Genomic DNA, 22600 nt, shown 5'->3' with positions numbered 1-22600 from the left:
AATTTATTTATGCTTTGATAAGAGCCGATCCTCAAGTTCATTTCAATGCTTTATAGCGATATCGTAATCTGCGAAACTTACCAACAGTTCATGAAAACTGCATCGCAGTAGTAAGTGCAGTTTGACATTAATAGAGTTGGTAATCGTTACCGTTACTAGAGAGTGGAAGCCTTCGAAATTTTTGGGTTTGAATTTGAATTAAACAAAATTTTAATATAATGAAATGTGAGCATTATTTCATTTGTTATTAAATGTTTTCCCTATCGATGTACTTTACTGTTTATCTTTTATAAAAAGATTGGTGTACTATGAATATTAAACGTTATAAAGTAGCATTGACATAAATTAGGCTTCATACTATTTAACCTTGCAATTTTTCAATTATTTGTTCGTCAGTATTCAAAATCGGTACTTCATTTAATTATTGCATTCTGAATTATTTTATAAAATACTGATGCATGAGTTATAATTTATCAATAAAGATCTTTTTGAAGATATTCTTTAATATATTCTTTTATGTTGCAGGGTTCCCTCCAAATCTACTACAAACAGTTCAAGGCGATCTTCTGTAAGTATACTGATATTCAAAAAATATTTGTAGGACAAGTAAATAATATTAATGTTGATTCTGTAGTATACTGTTATTGCGGCTTTGTGTATATTATGCCATAAGTTATGTACTAAGGTTGTTTGAATTTGACACACTATTTAATTAATTAATATTTTGAAGTTTGATTATAAGTTTATCCTGTTATCTTGAAACTTTGTTAAATACCACTGTTATTTTTGTAACATACTTAGATACTTAAGCCTCCCAAACCACGCCATCCTCTGCAGAACTTAAACTTTAATAGCTCATCCAATGAAAGTAGTCCTACTGTAACGGCAAAGATTAAAAGACGTGTTAGTTTTGCAGAAAAAAAACATGTCAAGTGAGTTACTTGCTGCTTATAATTTTTTTTAATGAATTTCAATAATGTAGTTGATTTGTTAATTCATGGTATAAAATTCATTGTACAGAGAATTTTGCAATTCCTTGGAGCAAGGAACTGTATGGGATAATACATATGAAGAGCATGATTTAAGTAATCTCAAAGTACCATGTTCTTCTAATCAAAAAGAATCTGAGACTGAAAGTGTATATAAAGAAAATATTTTTGATAATATTCATGAAAATAATGTGCAATTTGGTTGTAATAAAGCAACAAATGAAAATGTTGATGTTGAAGAATATAGTTCACACATTGCAAATACAATTGAAGATGTAAATTGTCAAAATGAAATGTTACTGACTGAACCATTAGTTACACTTCATGATGCAGTTGTTCAAGAAACTGAGTCTACTTTTTTGACTGATTTACAGTTGAAAAATGATAACCACATATCAAAGAGTATTATCGTGTATGAAGATCCCGATAGAAACTTAACTGAAAAAGTGTCAGACTTATCAGAATCAAATGTAAATAATTTTCATCATAATGAATTAAATACATCTACATCTACATCTGTCCAGAATATATATATGGATTTGACTGAAGTTGTTCCCAGTAACATGTATTTTGGTACACATTATAGTAAGGATACTGAAGAGATTAAAGATGTATCAATGGAATTAACAACACTTGTTTTACCATCAAGTGCACAAAACTTTCCGCAATTTAACAAACCCAATGTAACAGAGAATTTAATAAATCAAGATATGCCAATGGAATTAACTGGAGCCTTACCATCTGTCATTAAACTTAATGATAATATTAGTAATCCAAAGGCAGCTATGTGTAGTGAAGATGATAAAACTAAAAGATTTCATAATGTTTCAATGGAAATGACTACAGTAGTACCACCTTCTATATGTAATTTAGAACCAAGTAGTAATAGTATAAATTATTGTGTTTCAAATGATAAAGAGAATAGAACAATTACTTTTCGTGATGTATCAATGGATATTACTAAAGTTGTAGAAACAACCGTTTATAAATCTCCTGACAGATTACCAATGATACAAGAACCATTGCAATGTAAATATAATATTACAAGACAGGATGAAAGAACTGAATTATTAAATACATCTTTAGAAATGACTAATGTAGTCCCAGTTAATATACATTCTGGAAAAAGAAATCATAGACAACATGCAACTAATCTTGGTAGTCCAGAAAGTAGCATTAAAAAACTAAGAATTAACTCAAATGTTTATGAAACACAAACAAATGATAGTAAAACTAGAATTTGTAATAACGAGTCAATGGAATTTACCACAGCTATAACAACTTTACCTAGAATATACCAGAATAATTTACAGATAGCTACACAAAATGTACCTACCACCCAATCAAATTCTTCTGCTTCTACGTTTGACAATAGTAGAAGTCATTTACTATCAAACAAAACTATTATTTTTCATGATAATTCTGTGACATTTACAAATGTATTACCATCACTTAATAAAAGGGATAATATGGAAGGAAAGATAATTGTATATTCTGAATCAAATGAAAATGATAATGAAGGTGTAACAACAGCAGGATCTCAACCTGAAGATTTTGACACAGATTTTACTAAAGATAGACAATCAGCATTACCTGATAGTGTTCAAAATAGAAACCTTCCAGATTTTTCAACCTGTACAGATAATGTCTTAAAAGATATTACTGCTACTATAGCAATTCCTTGTTTATTAAACTCAGATACAACCTTGAATAAAGAAAGCTATATAGATAAGGAAAACAATTTTCCAAAAAGTGTAGAAAATAATGTTCTGGAAAAGTATACTCCAATTAAAGTTCAGAGTTCTGCAAATATTACACCTAGCATGCCCTTGCATGAGTCAGTGCAACAAGATACTCTTGCTTCAGCTTTGAGAGAAAATAACACAAAGATAGCTTGTGCTACATTTAACTCTGTATCAAATGATGCTTCCGCTGTAAATTCTGAGTTAGATAAAGATAAACACTCACCAGTTAAATGCACACAAATAATTACATCACATCCAAGAAGAACATATACAATTCAACCATCAAATAGTAATCACACTTTTACAATCAGCAACAAAGAAAATAACATTTCAGAAATTAACAATGATGTTCTTGATATAAATAACAAGGAAAATAATGTATGTAGCGTTTCGAATAATACAGAATGTTTACAAAATAGAGATTATAATAGGGAATGCTTAACGGATAAAAGCGATATGTTTTTTAATGAAAATGTGGAAGTATTAGAATCAATTCCATCATTACCATCATTTAATTGTTTGGATGATTTGACAGATACAGATATGAATGTTAGTTACAATAAGGAAGTTAAGATAGAAGCAAATTGCCTTTCAAAAAATGGGAATAGTAAAGGTACTTTAAATCTTGAGGATTGTCAAGGAATTGTATTAGAAGAAAATGTGCGGAAATCTTGCACATTTCTGATAAAACGTACATCTCTAAATGATGCACCAGAGAATTCAAAGCTTGAACAAGAGGATCAAGTGCAAACAGGTGAAATCCAGAAGCTGGAATTGCCGGATGTGAGAGATAATAGTACAGAGTCTCAAATTTTACACTTATCGTCTTCAACAGTAAATGATAGTGAAAAATTATCTTCGACGCCCGTTAACGAAGAAAATGATCAAGATTTACGTTTGAACAATTCCAATTTAGAAAATCAAAGCATAGAATGTTCTTTATCAAATATAAGAGCTATTCATGAAAGTACTCCAAAAGCTGATAATGATAAGTTAATTGATACACACAGAATGGAAGTAAATAATGAATCTTATTCAAACGATAAATTGCAACTAAGTTTGGAACCTCATACTTCTTGCAAAGAAGATGTTGCAATTGAATTGGATCCTTTTTCTGCGTTAATGAACGAGTTGAAAGATTGTGCGAAAAGGTATTTCAATGAATTTAATATTTTCTAATATTTCATCGATATTGCATCATATAATTCTTGAAATGCCCTTTTTAGTAACGAGATTATTTGGGAAGTATACCACGAAAATATCGAAAAAAGTATGTTTGTTGTTGGTTTCATATCGTGTTCACTGTTAGTAGTAATATTTATACGGGATCCTTGTGATGTAATAAATAATGAATTTATTAAAGAGATTAAATTAATTTCTCGATTAGCAGGTGAGTCCCAAAAAGCGAATTAATGAAAAGAGTATTAATTTATATTTAATGCAATTTGTTTAAAAATATCTTTGTTTATTAGATGATGCGGATGCATTAATAAGTATAGTTCATAGAATAATTTTAGAAAAGTTAGACATAACAAAATTATTGGACTTATATAAAAATCGTAAGGATATTTTACCGATGTTAGATTACATTTCGGAGGAAGTAAAGTTAGCAATGGATTTTATGTTCGATTTGGAGCGCTTGAACGATCTAAATTTGATGGAAATAACTCACGATAGGTAAAAATGATTCAAACTGTATTATTTTTATGTCTGATGCAGTATATACATTTTTCTTTTATTTTAGCATATCTTTCGTATCACAAACTAAAACGGGGAGCATTGTACTGGAAATTACGATAGATATCAAACCGTTCGATAAGATTGAATCTCAAAATATCTCCGTCCATTGTCTTATAGGTTCCGTGAGGTCAGTTCTAAAAGTATCTAATAGACGATGTAAGAGATGGTTTTACTATAACTTAACTGTTTTACAGAGAGAAAGATATTAAAAAGTTGATAATGAATGTAAAAAGGGATTATAAATTTCTGCGGAGATATATAAACGATGTGAAAGACTATATATATTTAATGGATGAGTCTACTGTATAACTTAAAAATTATATTAGCATATTCTCCATGAAGAATATACTAATTAAGATGCAATAATCAACCAATAGACATTATTACTAAATAATCAAGAATTAATTTTATTGTATTGTAATAATTTTACATGTGACTACGAGAATGCATAATAAAATGTTTAATATTTCTTTTACTAAAATATTGCGTAGGTAACTAAATTGCATGATGAAATTATTCCAGTATATTATTCCAAGTTAAATATGCTTTTATTTAAGAATGTTTTTTAAGAATGATTCAGAACTATTCTTTTTTCCTGTATCTGGACGTAAAAGTACAGAAACGTAAAGTTACAAGTAAAGGTCGATCAACTAGTTCTCCGATGTAGCCGGTTCAGTCGATGCAGTTTTTTGTACAAGTATTTGCGGTCCTTTCAGTAGTATCGTGTGAATAGCTGGATTTCGTAGAATTGTATTACTTTCCGCTTTACTCTTCAGAAGTAACCATTGTTGGTAATTATTGTAATAATATTATTTTTTCTTCTAACATTATAATTTTTATTAAAATTACGCAAGAATCTTTCGAACACCTGTGACATTTTATTTCAGTTTAGCTTTTTAATTATCTTTTATTTTTAGATTCTTTGATTGAACAAAAATGACCATTTTCTAGTCTACTACCATTATACTTTTATAGTATTTATACCGGAAATTTCCGTTAATTTTATTTAAAAAAATCTTGCAACATTAAAATGTAATCGCAAATAATATGCAATGGAAAATTGGAATTCAAGAATCTCGCTTAACAGAGGCGAAGAAATTAGCGGAGCAAAGAGAAAAAAACCTTAATGGAACATGAATAACATTATACGGACTATTTAGTACTTATCTTCGTAAAAAATATCATTTTTCATCTCAAGTACGTATCACATAAATATTATCTTTACAGGATTATCGTCAAGCAATCTTATATTACACTAAAACGCGTTTATTAACATTAAAAAAGATATTAACGTTGTCCGTATATAGTACCCAATTCTACTTTCCGGTTGATACATTATAAACATATGGCTCGTTAAAGAAATCGAACTTTCTTTCACCGCAACTACGCTAGTCCTACATGCGTGGGCGTAAAGGCCCGGTTTTACGTGATTTCGTAACAGCGACAGACCGATTTCCAGTATCAAAAAGCATTTCATGAAGATCCCGCAGACCTTCGGAGTCTCGTTCCCTCCTTATCCTCTCTCCGTCTTCCAGAACGCCTTGTATAAACAGACGAAGCATGGTCGCACGTGAACATCGCTTGTGAAATTGCTAGTGGTTATGCTAAACAGCTAAGAATGACAAACAAACTACTTTAAAGATGTACAATAAATCCAATACTATAGAACATTGAATAAAGAAGATTCTAGATTTGGTAAGCCGGAATATCATATTCATAAATCTAATCATTAATATTATATTTTTTCGTCAAAATACAGTCCTCATTCCTAAGATTACGCCTTAGATGATATCTATTTGCAGATTTTTCTTTCTGTATTCCTACTTCTTCTTGAGTCTGTATCCTATTAAATCAACCCAGAGAATAAATCATAAATTGTAAAATCATAGAAGATTTCGCTTGCCGCGTGTTCTTCGAGTATGCGCGCCGGATTCGAAAATGCCGCGACACGCTGTCTTCGATTTTGCTCTGTGAATGATCTCGGTACCAGGCCCCTAGTCCGAGTACCCTGGGCAGTGGACGAGAAAGACAAGGTTGACGGGCAACGTCAAAGAAGCGGGCAACCTGTAACAGTGACGATTCGACGATACCTGTCCTGGACTATGAGAACGAGGCGGATAGGTACGGGAGCAACAGCGGCAGCGGTGCAAGTGGGCGTAAGGGCCGGGAGAGAGAACGTCGTCCCGTGTTCCATACATGGCTATGCTATGTGGAAACCGAGAGACACAGAGAAACGGACGCACCGGCGGAGTCCCCACCGTGTGGACACGGCGGAGGCGACGTTTTCTCGGCACGAGTGCCCACCGCATGTTTCGTGCACAGTGTGTGCTAGCACGACGTCGTTGTATGATCGTTCTTCTTTTTCGTTTACGACAATACGATTGATCGTTTAATTCGAGATCTCTCCGTAAGAGACGATACGGCGTAAGTAATTCGTTGGTATAATTGCAAAAGGGCTAAACGCGAAACTTCGAACCAGCCCGCATCAGAAGATGCACTCGCGAACACGTCACTGGCGTGGGTGTTGCCGTTCCTTTCGTCTATTTTGAATAAAAAAGTGGCAGACAGCGTGGTCCAGAGCAGAGACAGTTTCGAAGTTGAAGCGGGTCCGCGCCTATGCCCGAGTGACAGCTCTCTCAGTTTGGCGAGCGTGCGATTGGTCCGCCTGTGCTTACTCTCGGCGTTACGTGTGTTGCCTGCGTGCAACAGGCAACGTGGGTTGGATGCGTGAGTGCGCCTGCGTGAGTGCTACGACGTACCAGCCGCGTGTGCGTGTGCCGCGCGCGAAGAGAAGCCGCAGGGGCCGCAAAACCCGGATCAAAGGGACACATATTGCCATAGGTACGTGTATATATGTAGAAACCTCTGACAATGAATTTCGGAGGTGCTTCTAATCCCTAGCATCCCTGTCCTGCGGCAAACAATTACGTCTTTTTTACGCTTTTATTAATCCTTAGTGTATTATTTCTAGGATTTTCATTTATCCATTGATGAATTAAATTAAATTATGAATTAGTACAAATGAATTGATGTTGGAGATTAAGAAAAAAAAACGTTTCAATAATTAATGTGTATCTCTAATTAAAGCTTTAATTAGTTTTTTAATTTTATTTAATACTCTACATCTGTGGAGAGTATTCCAGTAAAGTTGATTGAATATACATAATACATCCAGCGACTATTAAATTCATTCAATTCATGGTACGTTCATTTTATTTTTGACTTGACCAAGCTGTATCCTAAAAGTTCTCTATAAAACTTGTGTGAAGGTTCAATTTTAAATTAGGATATCCTTAGTGATATATGTATATGTATATCCTTTAAAAGTTCATGAACGGAAGCTATAATATAAGCGAATTTATAAAGTCTTTTACGATATTCGTCGCTATATCTGTCTCCTGTTTTTCGATGATCGTTTTTAGCATCCCACGAAGACGAAAACCAGTTTCACGTCCGGACACGAACGTTGGCGAATCGTGATACGAAAGAAAGAAGGAATCGCTCAATCGATGATCATGCTTCTTCGACGTTTCTCCCGGAAAGGTCACTGTCTTGGAACATTATATGTACAGGGATACTTACATCCAGTATGTCCATCTCGGATCATTCTCCTTCTAATTTATCTTAAACTTTAACTTTTCTCGATTGTGCAACAGCTACCAACCAATGCAGTATTTTCATCGTAAAAAAAGAATACTCGTTAAAAGTGCTACAACAGCCTTGTCTCTTAATGCGCCTACATCCCACGTTTTACCTGGCAGGTTTCTATCATTTCCATTCCTTTCCTCTCTGAGTGAAGGGTTCTTTGCAGAATAGAAAATTATTATCATGATCTTTTCTGTTTAATATCATAATTTATGCTCGTTCTCTTTTAACAGTTGTTTCATCTACGAGCTTTCTGTAATTTTTTAATACGCTCGCGTGCTGCTTTCTCCGTAGCCAACAACCTGGCCCTCTTCTTACCAAGCGGCGTACGATTTTCAAATTTCGTTAATTCAGACAACGTTTTCGCTTGAGGAGGCTGATACTTCAACACTTCCTCCATAATCTCCGACACGGTTAATGGTTTGATCTTCAACGTGATCCTTCGATGAAGATTTAGGACATTTTTCACCGCGTCTCTTATAAATTCCAACGGAATGCCCACGGACATCTTAGCCATTGAGGAGACATCGATGTTGCGATCAACTCCGTGATACTTCATCAACAGATCTTTATAAAACATATACAACGTGTTGTAGTCCGTGAGAGGAATCGTTATGAACTTGTCGTGGATCTTGATGAAGGGTCTTGTTGCTTTATATGGCTCTGAGGAGGTCGTGAGAAATAGGATCTGAAAAGTATATTGCGTTCCGATGTATCGAACGGCCGGCAAAAATTCATTCAGTAGTCTTTCGAAAGCAATTAGTAAACTGCGGATTCTTATGCAAATGCATATCTCTATAACACAATTAAAAGAATAGGACAGAAAATTGTCTCATTTGTTAGATATTTCAATCTAGTATTGTATTCAATCTAGTAGTAACTTTGGATATTTGATATATTTTTATATATTTGTGTATTCTATGCATTTGCGCATTTTGAAATGTTCTATAAATGTATAAAAATCCGCAGTTTAGTAATCAGACTTGTGCTACGTGAAACAATAATCCCACGCAATTTTGTCTTTTTTCTTTCGTTCTAATTGCCAACATAATTATAGCGTATATCAGTTTTGTGTGGTGGAATATTCTACGCCAATGAGTAACAGTATCTATCCGGAACCACCGACACTCTAAATCCTACGTTAACTCGGTACCACCTACGTTCCGATCGTTCGGTAGGAGGTGTTTCATTGATGACCAGGTTCGAACGATCGAGACGTTTGGGAAAGAGAAAGAGGGGAACCACCTGGCCGGCATATTGAGGTGGTTCATTCATATCGGAGAAAGAGTCGAAACAGGAATATCAAGAATTTCATAAAGTGGGCGCTACCAGATCACCAACTTTAACATTCCTTGCCAGTTTAGGTGAGGCACTGTGTGTAAGCTCGTTTGGTTGCGAAACCAAAGTATTCTTTTTCTTTTTTTCTTTCTTTTTTCTCCCAGGTAACGACGGGTAAAATACGGGAAATGTATTATGACATTTGAAAAACACCTACACTCTATCGAGATAATTTTCTATTAAATTGCTTACCTGATCGCCACGCTTGATACTTTTCACCAATTTAGGGTAGTATATAGCAAATCGTTTTGGGTTCAGATATTTGTCTTCCTGAGGTACTTGTTTCAACCAAGGTCTTTCACCGTTCTCGATGAAAATCACAGAAGGGGCGTACGCTCGAGCTATACTCGAGATCATATTGATTAATTTGCGTTCGTTCTTTCGTCCCGTGTACTTGTCTACCAATACCGTGGGCGACATATCGAATAGCAATGCTCCAACCTTTATTTTAAATTCATTAGCTTATTAATTCTAAAATGTTGATTTACTAACATCGATCTTGAAACGTTTTAGACTATTGAGCTAAAAATGATGGAAACCTCGGAACAGATTGCGTTCACCAGAAAGTTCTTCCCATGTTGAGCGAGACCATAGATACAAACAGCTCGGATTAAAGGCGCGACTTGATGAATCTCTTTCGAACTGAGGGGAAGCACGCAATATTCCATGACTACTTGTCTAATTTCACCCATTCGATGTTTATAATCTTGTAGTTCACGAGCTGCTTCATAATTTTGATAGGAAAGATCACCTATCCAATCCTTGAGGGATGTTCTGGTATAATCTCTAATGATGTTAGCTCTGACCAACTCTTTGAAATTATCTTCCACTGTTTCATCATTCACTGGGGTCTTTTGTTTTTTGTTTTTTCTAGCTCTTCTTTCTATTTATTGATTACAATGAGAATTCGATGGTGTAGAAGAAGAATTAATTTTAAGTATGTTGGTTTTTAGCGGCAGAATTGGATGTCTTTTCCAAGTTGTTGTTTATCCTCAGTTCAGGATTACTAAAGCTATAGAGTCTACATGCCTACTGTCAAGACTATAAAAGGGTTAGTTTAATGCGTGATAATGTCTATGTTAATGAGTAGTTCTACCTTCATTAGTACCCTAGCTCATTTCCCAATATTAATTTCTTATTTGATATTATATTAAATTTAATTGAAGTAACTTACTTTTGTCAGTAGGTATATCAAGTTTCCGTTTATCAGCCGCATAGTCTTTTTTCAGTGCTGCATTTAATTTTTGCAACTCCAGTCTCATCAACTCATCGACTATTTTCCTCATTTCCAATTGAAGTTCGTAACAAAGTTCGTCCTTGATCAAATCGTGGTATATCTTCTCTCGATGATCATCCGAACGATATCGAAAGCTCCAGTTATTAATAAAGTATTGATTGGCTTCGTGAAGAAGAGAGAATGTCTTCGTTTGTGGTATCAAGGGCTGGTGTTTCTTAGGTTTAGCCTTCGTAGCCGGTGTTTCTTTCGCTCCTTTCGACATTTTCTCCACCAGATATTCCTGAGGTGTTAAAGTTTGTCCGGTTGCGATTAGCACGCTGCCACCTAAATTTGCAGCTGGGTACACGTAGAAATGTCCTAATTCATCGTACCATAGTATGAACCATTCTCGAATCTCGTCAGTTATATCCTCCACCAAACCAGGACCTCTGATTTTCCATAACTTGTAATATTGAAGCAAATATCAAAATTGAAAGTATCGGGGATTGTTATTGGTGAATTTTGAGTATTAGTGTTACAATCTCTTTATCATTAATCCCCGGACGAAAGCTGGATCAGTTCTAACTCGTATAAATATTTTTTATTATTAGTTTCTAAGTTACGTATTTTTATGGCATAGTGTTATTCTATCAAACATGGTTGATTTCATTTTTTAATTCTGATATGTCCTCTGTGTCATTCTTTATTGTTAGGAAATGTCCTAAGTTTAAAGAAAATATGAAAGAACCGTGATTGATATGTGTAATTTCATACTTTAACTTTTTACAAATGATTTTCTACGACTCTTGAAAGTCTTTCTGTATATCGAACAATATTAAGACACAAAAATTTAAGAACCGCAGTAAGATTAAACAAATTTAACTGTAGTATAAATAAAAAGCTTTTCAGAAGATCCTTCACTTTATCGCAATAAAATAAAATATTTGTCGCTCGTGATCCAATGATCCAACATTCGCTGGGTGAAGAAGTTAAAATATTAATTTAACAGAAGGTTACTCTTGCTCGCTCCTTCTCTGTCTCTTTCGTGATTCTATCAGCAAACACCGGCATTAACGTCAATTTCTTCTGAAAATTTTGTTTATCTTTCTCAAAAACTTCTTGTGACTTCCAGCTAGGTATCGTCATACCTAACAATTCTTCCGTACGCGCGATCCGATTTCTCATCCTCTTCCTCGCTGCGTATATTCTCCAGGCTCGCTGTATGGTTTTCGCAGCATTCTCGTACGTACTTTTGTGCAATTTTTTCGACACGATCGTTCCCGCCTGTACTTTCCTACCATAATCGTACATTCGTTGCGCTACGATATTATAACACTTTTATTGAAATTATTAACCGTAAACAATGATTTATTCATAGAATCTTCACCGTCTATTCCAACACAACGAGCCATTCTTGCTCTTTCGTGAGATTGAATGAGCAATATCGCTGCCAGCATGGTTCGTTCAGCAGCTTCTCGAGCTTCTTGAGCTTTTCGAGCCGCTATTCTTTCTGGTGATTCTTGGATAGGCGACGGTGCTGAGGTTTTTTCTTTAACTCTTCTCCTCCGCAATTTTGGCGCGTCTTCCTGATATTCGATCGTCTCCGCTTCATACTCCTCAGGAAGTACTTCGCTCTCAAGTTCTTCGGGTGCTATTTGAAATAAAGTAATGTAAAAGTTGCGTGCTTTTTCTAGCCTATGAAATTGTATGGAAATTCATAGTTTTATGAATGCAACTGAAGAAACGGTATTTGGGTAGAGAAGATTTACCCTCGAAGTATTATAACAAGAAGTTTACATTAGAAATTATATATAAAGACCAAATTTTTATTGATTCTCTGGTTTTTATATCACTTGGTGGTTAAAACGAAATTTTAATGTGAAATAGTTGAAGAAGAGAATGATGTGATTCAAGATATAAACCTTTTGAAAGTAGATGATATGTTAGTTCATCTTCTTTATTAATCTGCATAATTAATGTTAGTAATACTTTTTAAATGTTCAAGGGTTGATAAAGACATATATTTCTGACATATACAGGGTGGTTGGTAACTGGTAGTACAAGCGGAAAGGGGGTGATTCTACGCGAAAAAAGAAGTCGAAAATGTAGAATAAAAAATTTTTTTTTTAATTTTTCCATCAAGACAATGATCTACAGTGAGATCCGTTATAACGTACCCCACGCGTACCGTGCGAAAATCCAAAGTCGATTTTCTCGAAAACAAAGCCTCAAACGAATAATTTGTATTCTATATTTTCTACTTCTTTTTTCGCGTAGAATCACCCCCTTTCCGCTTGTACCACCAGTTACCAACCACCCTGTATATCTTAAATCACTCGTATAAAAGACGGGAAATGTGGCGGGAAGAGTTCTTTAAATGCCTCATAAATGAATAAAAATCCACAGTATACTTATTTCATTAAAAAGTATCGTAATAAGATGGAGTAATTTTATAACTTTTGTAAGCGTCTTCCATCAGTTTCTGAATACGTTCTCTACGTTGTTCCACGATGTCTTTACCCGACGCGGACACAAGAATTTCCACATCGTCCGGCGTATACTTAAATTGGTTCATAAAGTCATCAGGCCATCTGAACGGTTAGTGTTAATATATACATATACATATCTTCTGTTACATATAAACGATATAAAATGAAATTACTAAACTGATAATCGTTATAGTCCAAGTTAACGATCTCTCGCTTGTATTCTAGCATTCGGCCGACCGTACAATCCAGAACCCGTTTTATCAGGTCTCGTTTCTGTGTCTGAACCATTTGATCATGACAAACTATCAGTCTCTTGACCAAATTGCGATATCTGGAAACGTACTCCATCAACCTCTGCGTTTTGCAAATAGTAAAATTACATCTGACAATTAGACCAATACCTGAGATACATTGGAAGCAGTAGATTCAATACATGATGTCTATTTTTTGTACTTGTTTGCTGTTGCAGTCTTCGATCCAACTCTATCAACTTGTCTAAGTCGTTTCGTGCGACGAGCCATAATTCAGTGTAATAAGCATGGGACATTGATTTCAGATAGTTTTACTAATAATTTTGTTACATGAATTTATTATTAGATTATTGGTTTGTTAGATTATTCATTATTTATTAGATTATTTATTAGATTGGTTTGTTAGATTAGATTATTCATGTTGGAAGTTAGACTGTAAATTTTGAGGCGATCGAAAGATAAAGAGTTGGGTTAATTGAAACGGATGATTGTACTGGAATGACAAGACGGAAAGTTATAGGACGAAATTCAGTCGACACTCGTTGCGCCATTATTCGTGCTCATTTCTTTCCTATATAATATCATGTAAATATATTAAGTGCGTTTACCGTGGTCAGAGGGATATTGTTCTACGGTTACATGAATTTTTAGAAATAATTATATTTCAGAATGCTGTGGACGTCTCGATGTTCCCTAATCTTATTGTTAACAACGATAGCGTCTTGCATGGACGCAACGATAGATGGTTTCTTGGAAGATGAAACGACCACCAACGCGATCTCTACGACCACCTCGGCACCAGTGGTCACAACCATATCTAGTTTAAATAAAGTCGAGAAGACGATGGTTAATTCGTCAAATGCGGTAAAAAGCCAGGATGAAGAAAATATTCAAGACCCGTCCCACGCATCCTCTTCGCCTTCTTCTGACATGGTTTGGGAGTGTCCAAATATTACAAAAGCGGGCGTTGAGTGTTCTTGCGACTTACCACACACGTTGAGATGCACCGGTGATAGAACAACGCTGCAGGTAATTTTTATACGCGCGAAATACTTTATTTTATATGCATATATGTGTATAATATGAGTCGATGAGTTATTTATTTAGTAATAATTGCATGTATGTTTAACTAAATCACGCAATAGTATGTAATCACGCGTAAGTATGGAAGTGCAGTTTTTTTTGTTAAAATTTATAGTTTTATATGCCTCGCAGTTATAATATAAAAATCTTCTTTATATCTAAGAACATCTGTTGCGGCGTGAATCAAATCCATCACAGATTTATTATTTTTCTATATTATCGAGGTCAGCTGTTTTTTAACAACCCGCCAAGCAAGCGTGGGTGTATATACTGCCAATGAAATACAAGCCGTGTGTATTGTCCAAGAAACCATTGTGTAGCCTCTCTTCTGTCTCGTACAAGTTCGTTGCTTTGCGTTGAATGTCCCGTTACTACTAGTTACCTCGACGAATATCCTGTCTTACAATACCTTCACGAATCAAATGACTCTTGTTATGCAATACAGAATGACTAATTAAATTTGTCACGAGATTAACTCATTCAATATAATTTGTATCCATGTTACGAACCATAGTAAGATTATATTATACGTTCAATTAAATTAAATATTTAATTATTTAATTGGAATACTTTTTTGCGCAGATTATCAGCAAACATTTGAGATTCAGTCGTCCAGGAACGATCTCCTTATTGGATGTAACAGTGACAGGAATCTCTTTGCTACCAGCGCGCTTTCTGGAAGATGTTGCTTTGCACGGACTCGTTGTTTCTACCGGAGAATTGAGACGCGTCCATGAAAACGCTTTTATTGGTCTTGTAACACCTCTTCAAGCCCTTGGACTTCCGAACAATTTATTAGATTCTGTACCTACTACGGCTTTGTCGCATTTGGTCGGCTTAGAAAGATTGGATCTATCTCAGAATAAACTAAAGATGCTAGAAGCTGAGTCTTTTAAGGTAATTAAAATTCTTTAAAATGATATATATTTTAAATATGTATTTTAAATAATTATAAAAAAAATGCTAAATGTGAATTCTGAACTGATCAATAGAGTTGATAGAAATATACATAAATATTTCAGGGATTGTCAAACCTGACATATTTAGATCTATGCGACAATTTATTGTCACAATTATCGCCTCAAGCTTTCGCTGCAGTACCTTTGCTACGCTCATTGAGGATGCGTGGTAATCGTTTAAGCGTATCTGCTCTCTCGGCACTCAGAGGGCTTAAAAGTTTGGAGGAACTTGATCTGTCTAACAATCTATTATTGGGTCCAATGGGTCCAAATCTTCTTCCTCAAATGCCACGATTACATTTTCTTACCGTGTCCGAAAACGAACTAATAAATGTACAGCAAGGAGCCCTTGGGGGTTTAAGGAATTTAACTTATCTGAGCTTAAGCCATAATCAGGTAATTCATGTCCGTGAATATTAAATACACTAGAAAGTATATATCTTGAGGGAATGTTTCATTTTTGCATTTTATATAGATTGATGTACTGGAAGATCATTCGTTTAAATATTTGTCGACTCTTACCAGACTGGATTTAGCAAATAATCGAATCGTTGCGGTATCCAGTGCTTCTTTGGCACACTTGGAAAGACTAACAACACTGGATTTGACTCATAATTTTCTGCGATCTCTGACTGCTGACTTAGTCGTACCGCTAAAAAGTCTTCAAGATCTACGTCTCGATGATAATGATATCACAATGGTGGCCAGCGATGTACCAACGTCCAAATTACGACTCACAAAACTTTCTTTGGCCGATAATCCTTTGAATTGTGACTGTACGCTTCTAGAATTCGCCAACTGGTTAAGCAACTCTAGCTTGAACGAGGAAGATAAATCTTCGGCGGTCTGCGCAACTCCACCCGCTTTGGAAAATGGTATACTGACACAAGTCTCTCCCGGTAGTCTCCTTTGTGGAGAGCCGACACCACCAATCATGACCAGACTGCCTTTAGCTGGTGCTCAATTAACATTGAAAGAATTTCACTATGATAAATCAACTGGTATCAATCTCTTATGGCATGTAGAACCATGTGCAGAACAGTATACATGTGATAATTTAATTGTCTATGAAACCATAGGTGACAGTGAGGTTCAAACAGATTCTAGTTCTCTTCATTGCGATTCTCGTATGATGAGAGATCCCTGTTCACTCCCGGTTGCCATACCTGCCTCATTACATTTACAACCAGGCCATAAATATCGCTATTGTGTAGTACTTCTAGTACCAAATAGTTATGATGATGTTTCTTTAGGTTTGGGTTGCAGTGATGTGATTACATTAGAAGAATCTAAACGAGAGTTACAGCAAGATCAAGAAACTACCGTATCAGAGTTTTCTTCATCATTAGATACTAGAATAACTGCAGTACATGTAAACGTATCTGACCAAGGCTTCTTGCACGTCGATGTTAGTTTATCAATCTCAAAAAAGTCGAATCTGCCTGAATGCGAACTCTCTGTTATCGTTTTTGACGCTGAATCTGCGGTGCATAAACAAAAACTGAATTGCAGTTTAACGTTTGTAACATTAGGGGTATTGTTGCCTGGTCACTATAAAGTTTGTGCAAGTCTTGATGATGTCAATGAAGAAGATGTTATTGCAAACTTTGTAGATAACCGAGATAGATTACGCTGCGTCGAAGTGCAAGGGTTCAAACAAAATACAGAGCTAATTGTTCTAGCGATAATCGGAGCTAGTTGCGTTCTTTTAATCACAATTGCAGTAATTGGTAGAAGCGTTCTGAGAAGGGTAAGACATCCTAGGATACAGACACAATGTTTCCTGCCAGCACAGGAATTTGAAATAACTCATAAAGCACATTACATTAAATTACTAGCTACAACAAAAGTTTAATTCATTTCCACCGAGTATACAATTCCGTTTCTCATTTTATAAATAATTACAGCTTATTTGTTGTTGACTATTTAAAAATGTTGAAATCGAATTTTTTTGGTTGAAATGAAGAATGTTGTATTTGATCTTATTGTATAAGATTGTTTCTATGAGCTACTAGTCATAAAATCGATAATTTTAAAGAGATTAATAAATAATAAATTGTAAGAATTTTAAGGATAAATAAAAATACAATTAAATAGATCAGAAAAGTGGTATGAACGGATGATTATAGTATAGTCTAAGAGTATTTAAAACACCCAGTTTCTACACTGCCATAATAATTTATACTAGCTAATAATATATGATCAAAAAGAAATTGTATGAAATTAACATCTTAAATAAGGAAATATGATATATAATAACACAGTTAGTTTCTTACAGTTTTCCAATGTTTTTATCACTCGATGCTTGCATACATATATGGAAATGTAAATATCTTTTGTAAGTTTCAAGGAATAAATTTATAACATTTTTGTATTGTACAGCATTGTCACTGAATGCTTTTCGTTGTAATATATTATTAATTTTAAAATATATTACATTCTGTAAATAGTTTCGTAAAATTAAAATGTGCAAAAATGATGTGTGACTTCATTGTAAAATATTACATAACTATTATTATCAATTCCGTAAAAAGTTGAGTGAATTTTGTATGAAATAAATTTTAATTTTACACGAGCCCATATTTTTACTTATATTTGCAATTGAAATTTTTTCAATTATTAACGATAGAAGTTAAAAATTCAAAACAAATTATTTATCAAAAATTATGTAATCTCAATATGATAACTTTGAATTAAAAAGTAAATCATAGTTTGTATCTTGTAACGCAAGATGACGTTTATGTAAATTTTTAACGCAATAGTGCACGTGTAACCATAGAAATCACATGATCTCTTAAATTAAAATACGTGTATATAAATTTTTCTTTTTATAATTTCAATTCCCATAATTTCTTGTTACGGTATGTATATAATTACTTGTTTAGTTACATGTTATTTCATTATAATACAATGAAAATCGTTTATTGTTTTCAGTGTCGTTATCTACTCAATATGAATAAAGACGAAAAAATTCAATTGTTACGAGATGCAATCGATATTTATCCCAATTTTCCAAAGCCTGGCATTATATATCGGTAAATAATAAAATTACATTATTTAATTAATATTATATTTTTTTATTTATTAGGGTTATATAGTTAATGTCAAATATTATCATGTGAAAAATTGCTTGTGTTCATAAAGTAATGTTATTGTACTTTGAGCTTTATTATATATTTTCAGAGATATATTTGGAGTATTTCGCAACATTGTAGCATTGAGAGCAATGAAAGATTTAATAGTGGAACACATTTTATTTTTGGAAGTTGATTTGGTTGTAGGTTTAGATTCAAGAGGTTTTCTTTTTGGTCCAATCATATGCATGGAATTGGGAAAACCTTTTTTACCAGTTAGGAAAAAAGGAAAACTCCCAGGAAATGTTGTGCAACATACTTTTACTCTTGAATATGGACAGGTTCATATATAAAACAAAATTTGTAGAGTATTGTAATTATAGGTATATTTTACTTTAATGTTACTTTCAATATTATTTCTGGGTTTCATTTGTACAGGATACTTTTGAAATACAAACAAAACATATAAAAAAAGGTACAAGAGTACTTATCGTAGATGATTTACTAGCAACAGGAGGTAATTAATATATAATAACAAAAAAATAAATATCCTTAGTATTTTACAAGTAGAAAAGTGGGTTTTAACAATAATGTGTCCATAGGTTCTATGCTAGCTGCAATAAGTTTAATAAAATCAACTGGTGCTGAAGTGATTGAATGTTTAACAATAATTGAATTAACTGGATTAAAGGGAAGAGAAAAGCTTGGTGTACCTGTTCACTCATTTGTTCAATATGATTAATCTTTCTGAAGTAACATAAAATGCACAATTTTTTATTTAAAGGGTTTAGACAATATAAAGTGCAATATTAACATTCTCAAACCAAGCATTTAAATAAAAGAGCATTTTTATAACAACAAAACAATATTTTTGTAAAATAAGTCTATATATAGAAATGTTTCGTTATTTTGTAATTCACTTTATGAAGATATGTCATAATACTTACAAATTATAAATATTGTATAAAAATTTTAGTAAATATAAATTAGTAAATCTCAACAGAGTTTTAAATACTGTATAACATCTTTTTACATTAAAATCTTTATTTCCGCAAACATGATACAAAAGAAATATTAATTCTTTTATTATAATCTTGTAATATATAAAACATGTTAACTATTAACTACTCTTGATTTTTGAGATCTTAAAGAACTCAAAAAACTTTGTACTTCATATTCTAATTTGTTCACATCTTCTTGTAACTGAAAATAACGTTTTGTTTTGCCATTTTTCGAACATACAATATCTTTATCACTTGTAGTATCTAAATTTAAATGCAAGGTACCATGATCACAAATACATTCACAACTAGCTTTATATGTTTCTGTTGGTCTTTGTTCTGTTCTTATTTCCCAATTCGCATCAAACAATTGTTGTTTGAAAGATTTGTGTGCCTCTAAAAGAAACAAATTTAAATTCCCACAATTTATATATTGCTGTAATGTTTCAAGAATATACAGTACCCTTTAATCTTGTTTGATTGATTTGATCCATAAAAGCTTTTGCTTCATGTTCCAGTCTATTTATTTCTGCAATTTCTATAATTTTTTGATTGCATTGACGCATAATTCTTTGTTTTTTCTTTAACTTTTCTAATTCGAGAACAGAGATTTCATCTGTTAAAAATTTGGGAAAATCATGTAACATAAATGGTGGATATGGCCCTTTGGAAGGTAATGTAATTACTTCATCCCTAGAAAACATAATATGTAATATAGTGCTTAATATAACAATACAAAAATATTGTTACAATCAAAAGAAAATTGCTTTACCTAAGGTAATGGCTAGGATGTATTCTTAATGGTAAATTATTATCAAGCTGTTGAGCAACTTTTAGTAATTCATGTGCGCCAATATGACCTTGTTTAGTAAAATATCTTTTAATACTTTCTTGCGCTTGTAATGAAGAAATAATAATTTCGCGGGAACATATACTGTATGCAACAATACTCATCAATAGAAGTGAAGGTTTTTTACAGGATATTAGATTATCCCATAAAATTAACCACTCAGGACCAGATAAGACTTCACTCATACCAGTCTTTAAAAGAGGCCATGCATATTCACTAGATGTTATTCCTCGTTCACAAAAAACATTTAACAAGGATGGATCTGCTTGTAGAAGAATATTTTCTATTATACCTAACACATTTAATGGTGGTAAAGGATGATATTCAAACCACTTTTGACAATAATTCAATAATATAGTTAAAATGAGTTCAAAGCCAAGTAGTAGATCTTTCTGTAATAAAAATAAAGCAGTTAATTTCTCTTGATGTGTCATCTGTTTCAGTATATTATGAATATATATTACATATTTTATTACCTGAAATATAATAAGAAATGGAAAAACTAAATTTGGTAAAAATGAACATTGTGCTAATAAAGGACACCATTGTATTAAGCAATGAACAGTAGTCATTAATAATATATGTTTACTTCTACTTGCTAATGGATAGTTTTTTAAAATGTCTGAAGTGAAATTTATACTAGCAGCTTTATTAGCCAAGGCATTATATGAACATTTATTAGCTGGCAAATTTAGAATAGTCGACCATATTAATACTCGATATTTTCCAGGATATTCTCCATATTCTTTTAAAATAAGTATTAATCTTTCTAAACGTAATTCGTGTTTAATGCTTTGTCTAACACATTGTAAGTGATCATATATTCCATGTGCAAGTGGTCTACATGGTTCTATTAACTTTTGCAAAGATTCACATTTTTTTGAAAATAATTTCTCACTAATTATTAATTTCAGATGACCCTCCTTTTCTATATATGCTATATACCTGCCAGTGGAAGAAACTGCAATTTTTTTTATTGGTTTGATAACTTGTAGAATATCAATGACACAAGACTGATTCAGATCAAAGAAGTAAAGATTAGAGCTTGATAAAATACATGCCATTATACTAATTGTTCCACTATCCAAAGATGGTACAAGTGATAAATATTTCACTCCAATAAAATTGTCTGGCAAATTTAAAGTTTTCATTAAATTCCAGTTACACGTATTCAGAATGATAATTTTATTTTGAGTGCTAACTATAATCATTGCTCTTCCATTTTGTGTAAAGACAAAGTCTTTAATATTTCGTATTCCAAATATCTTTGCATCGATTTTTACATTGTTTTCTAATTGATTAAAATTCCATACTTGGAAAGTATCATTGTAATAGAGTACAACAATGTGTCCTAAGTTTGAAAAACTTGTCTTTTTTATTATAAAATTTTTTGGACAAGCTCTTAACTGTTGAGCTTTATTACAGGAGTTTAGACACCATATTATAACTTCTTTATGTGAAGAAGTCAAACAATAATTTTTGTAAAAAGAAACATATACTGGGGGTACCTTATGAGCAATTAACAAGCGAAATTGAGAAACATCTGCATTTATTCTCAATATTTTTATGTCAGCTGTAGCAAGACCAACTAATATTTCAAGTTTATTTATGGGATTAAATGCCACGAATGTTGCTCGTCCGACGTTTCCTAATTTTTGATAGGAAGGACAATTATTCATTAGATCGATGTAATATAAATATCCTGCTGTATCACTTGCAATAAAATGTTCTTCAGTCCAATCAAATGCTATATGCAAAAAATTAACTTTTGATAGACATTGTATCCTTTTAATTGCTTCTGGTTCAAGTTCATAACTATTATTATCGAGTTTTCTTAAATTCTGCCATTTTTTCTTATACATTATATTAATTTTTAAACAATAGATAGTTTCATTTCAGTATCAATGATCTTTAGGTTATGTTTACGTTGAGAAATGTCAAACATGACATTATTTACATCATACCGGTTTTGCTTGTTTGAAACTTTTACTTGACAGAAAGAATTAAGAAAAAAAAAGAAAATTGGTGATAAAACTATATAATCATATAATCATATTAAATTATTTAAAAATTATGCTTCTTGCATTGGATTATTTTCTATTGTCACGTGTATATTGTAGATTAACTACTAACTAAATAATAATTATAATTGCGAAATGAAATATTGCTCAATTCTAAAATATGTCTTTATAGCATATTATATAGTTCTTTAATTTTCTA

The 22600-nt window shown here is 32.9% G+C and overlaps 5 protein-coding genes across 7 annotated transcripts; 3 read left to right on the top strand and 2 right to left on the bottom strand.

The window, feature by feature from the left end:
• The first annotated feature begins 125 nt into the window (after positions 1–125).
• On the top strand, positions 126–4949 carry LOC117216789 (homeobox protein 4-like). Its single transcript, XM_033463818.1, has 8 exons — positions 126–225; positions 526–568; positions 802–932; positions 1021–3885; positions 3961–4124; positions 4207–4411; positions 4479–4601; positions 4669–4949. Coding segments are annotated over exons 1-8 (3648 nt in total). The 5' UTR covers positions 126–223; the 3' UTR covers positions 4784–4949.
• Positions 4950–5034: 85 nt separating this feature from the next.
• Positions 5035–17793, top strand: LOC117216795 (slit homolog 1 protein-like). Of its 2 annotated transcripts, XM_033463839.1 has the most exons (6): positions 5035–6169; positions 6277–7315; positions 14082–14442; positions 15079–15393; positions 15519–15851; positions 15931–17793. In XM_033463839.1, exons 3-6 carry the CDS (start codon positions 14083–14085, stop codon positions 17308–17310), a joined length of 2388 nt encoding a protein of 795 aa, XP_033319730.1. In that variant the 5' UTR covers positions 5035–6169; positions 6277–7315; position 14082; the 3' UTR covers positions 17311–17793. The 2 variants fall into 2 exon arrangements, with proteins under 2 accessions (XP_033319730.1, XP_033319720.1); XM_033463829.1 differs by lacking the exons at positions 5035–6169; positions 6277–7315 and adding an exon at positions 13638–13766 and having other exon boundaries at positions 13825–14442.
• LOC117216812 (IQ and AAA domain-containing protein 1-like) lies at positions 7556–13767 on the bottom strand. The gene is made up of 9 exons (XM_033463864.1): positions 13564–13767; positions 13341–13493; positions 13131–13264; positions 12061–12324; positions 11691–11992; positions 10632–11136; positions 9997–10340; positions 9650–9898; positions 7556–8807 (listed from the first exon to the last, which is right to left on the bottom strand). The coding sequence occupies exons 1-9, from the start codon at positions 13707–13709 to the stop codon at positions 8358–8360; spliced, it is 2547 nt and encodes an 848-aa protein (XP_033319755.1). The 5' UTR covers positions 13710–13767; the 3' UTR covers positions 7556–8357.
• A 396-nt stretch (positions 17794–18189) lies between the features above and the next one.
• Positions 18190–19529, top strand: LOC117208123 (adenine phosphoribosyltransferase). Its single transcript, XM_033449005.1, has 5 exons — positions 18190–18316; positions 18390–18490; positions 18639–18870; positions 18968–19046; positions 19132–19529. The coding sequence occupies exons 2-5, from the start codon at positions 18408–18410 to the stop codon at positions 19269–19271; spliced, it is 534 nt and encodes a 177-aa protein (XP_033304896.1). The 5' UTR covers positions 18190–18316; positions 18390–18407; the 3' UTR covers positions 19272–19529.
• Positions 19530–19628: 99 nt separating this feature from the next.
• On the bottom strand, positions 19629–22422 carry LOC117208076 (TBC1 domain family member 31). Of its 2 annotated transcripts, XM_033448935.1 has the most exons (4): positions 20857–22419; positions 20303–20772; positions 19994–20223; positions 19629–19926 (listed from the first exon to the last, which is right to left on the bottom strand). In XM_033448935.1, the coding sequence occupies exons 1-4, from the start codon at positions 22240–22242 to the stop codon at positions 19643–19645; spliced, it is 2370 nt and encodes a 789-aa protein (XP_033304826.1). In that variant the 5' UTR covers positions 22243–22419; the 3' UTR covers positions 19629–19642. The 2 variants fall into 2 exon arrangements, with proteins under 2 accessions (XP_033304826.1, XP_033304817.1); XM_033448926.1 differs by having other exon boundaries at positions 20303–22422.
• Between the last annotated feature and the right edge of the window lie 178 nt (positions 22423–22600).

The sequence above is a fragment of the Bombus bifarius genome, unplaced genomic scaffold (assembly GCF_011952205.1).
Source record: "Bombus bifarius isolate JDL3187 unplaced genomic scaffold, Bbif_JDL3187 scf7180000007966, whole genome shotgun sequence".
In the NCBI taxonomy this organism is placed as follows: Eukaryota; Metazoa; Arthropoda; class Insecta; order Hymenoptera; family Apidae; genus Bombus; species Bombus bifarius.
This window is presented reverse-complemented; position numbering and strand designations above follow the sequence as displayed.

Coding starts and splice junctions, on each gene's coding strand:
- LOC117216789 (XM_033463818.1), top strand. Junction 569..801: donor ACAGTTCAAGGCGATCTTCT/GTAAGTATACTG, acceptor TAACATACTTAG/ATACTTAAGCCTCCCAAACC. Junction 933..1,020: donor GCAGAAAAAAAACATGTCAA/GTGAGTTACTTG, acceptor TTCATTGTACAG/AGAATTTTGCAATTCCTTGG.
- LOC117216812 (XM_033463864.1), bottom strand. CDS start 13,709: ATGTCCCATGCTTATTACACTGAATTATGGCTCGTCGCACGAAACGAC. Junction 13,494..13,563: donor CTGCTTCCAATGTATCTCAG/GTATTGGTCTAA, acceptor GTACGTTTCCAG/ATATCGCAATTTGGTCAAGA. Junction 11,993..12,060: donor TCGTTGTGTTGGAATAGACG/GTGAAGATTCTA, acceptor ATAATATCGTAG/CGCAACGAATGTACGATTAT.
- LOC117216795 (XM_033463839.1), top strand. CDS start 14,083: ATGCTGTGGACGTCTCGATGTTCCCTAATCTTATTGTTAACAACGATA. Junction 14,443..15,078: donor GTGATAGAACAACGCTGCAG/GTAATTTTTATA, acceptor TTTTTTGCGCAG/ATTATCAGCAAACATTTGAG. Junction 15,394..15,518: donor TAGAAGCTGAGTCTTTTAAG/GTAATTAAAATT, acceptor TAAATATTTCAG/GGATTGTCAAACCTGACATA.
- LOC117208123 (XM_033449005.1), top strand. CDS start 18,408: ATGAATAAAGACGAAAAAATTCAATTGTTACGAGATGCAATCGATATT. Junction 18,871..18,967: donor TTACTCTTGAATATGGACAG/GTTCATATATAA, acceptor TCATTTGTACAG/GATACTTTTGAAATACAAAC. Junction 19,047..19,131: donor TGATTTACTAGCAACAGGAG/GTAATTAATATA, acceptor ATGTGTCCATAG/GTTCTATGCTAGCTGCAATA.
- LOC117208076 (XM_033448926.1), bottom strand. CDS start 22,242: ATGTATAAGAAAAAATGGCAGAATTTAAGAAAACTCGATAATAATAGT. Junction 20,224..20,302: donor CATCCTAGCCATTACCTTAG/GTAAAGCAATTT, acceptor TATGTTTTCTAG/GGATGAAGTAATTACATTAC. Junction 19,927..19,993: donor CAATCAAACAAGATTAAAGG/GTACTGTATATT, acceptor TGTTTCTTTTAG/AGGCACACAAATCTTTCAAA.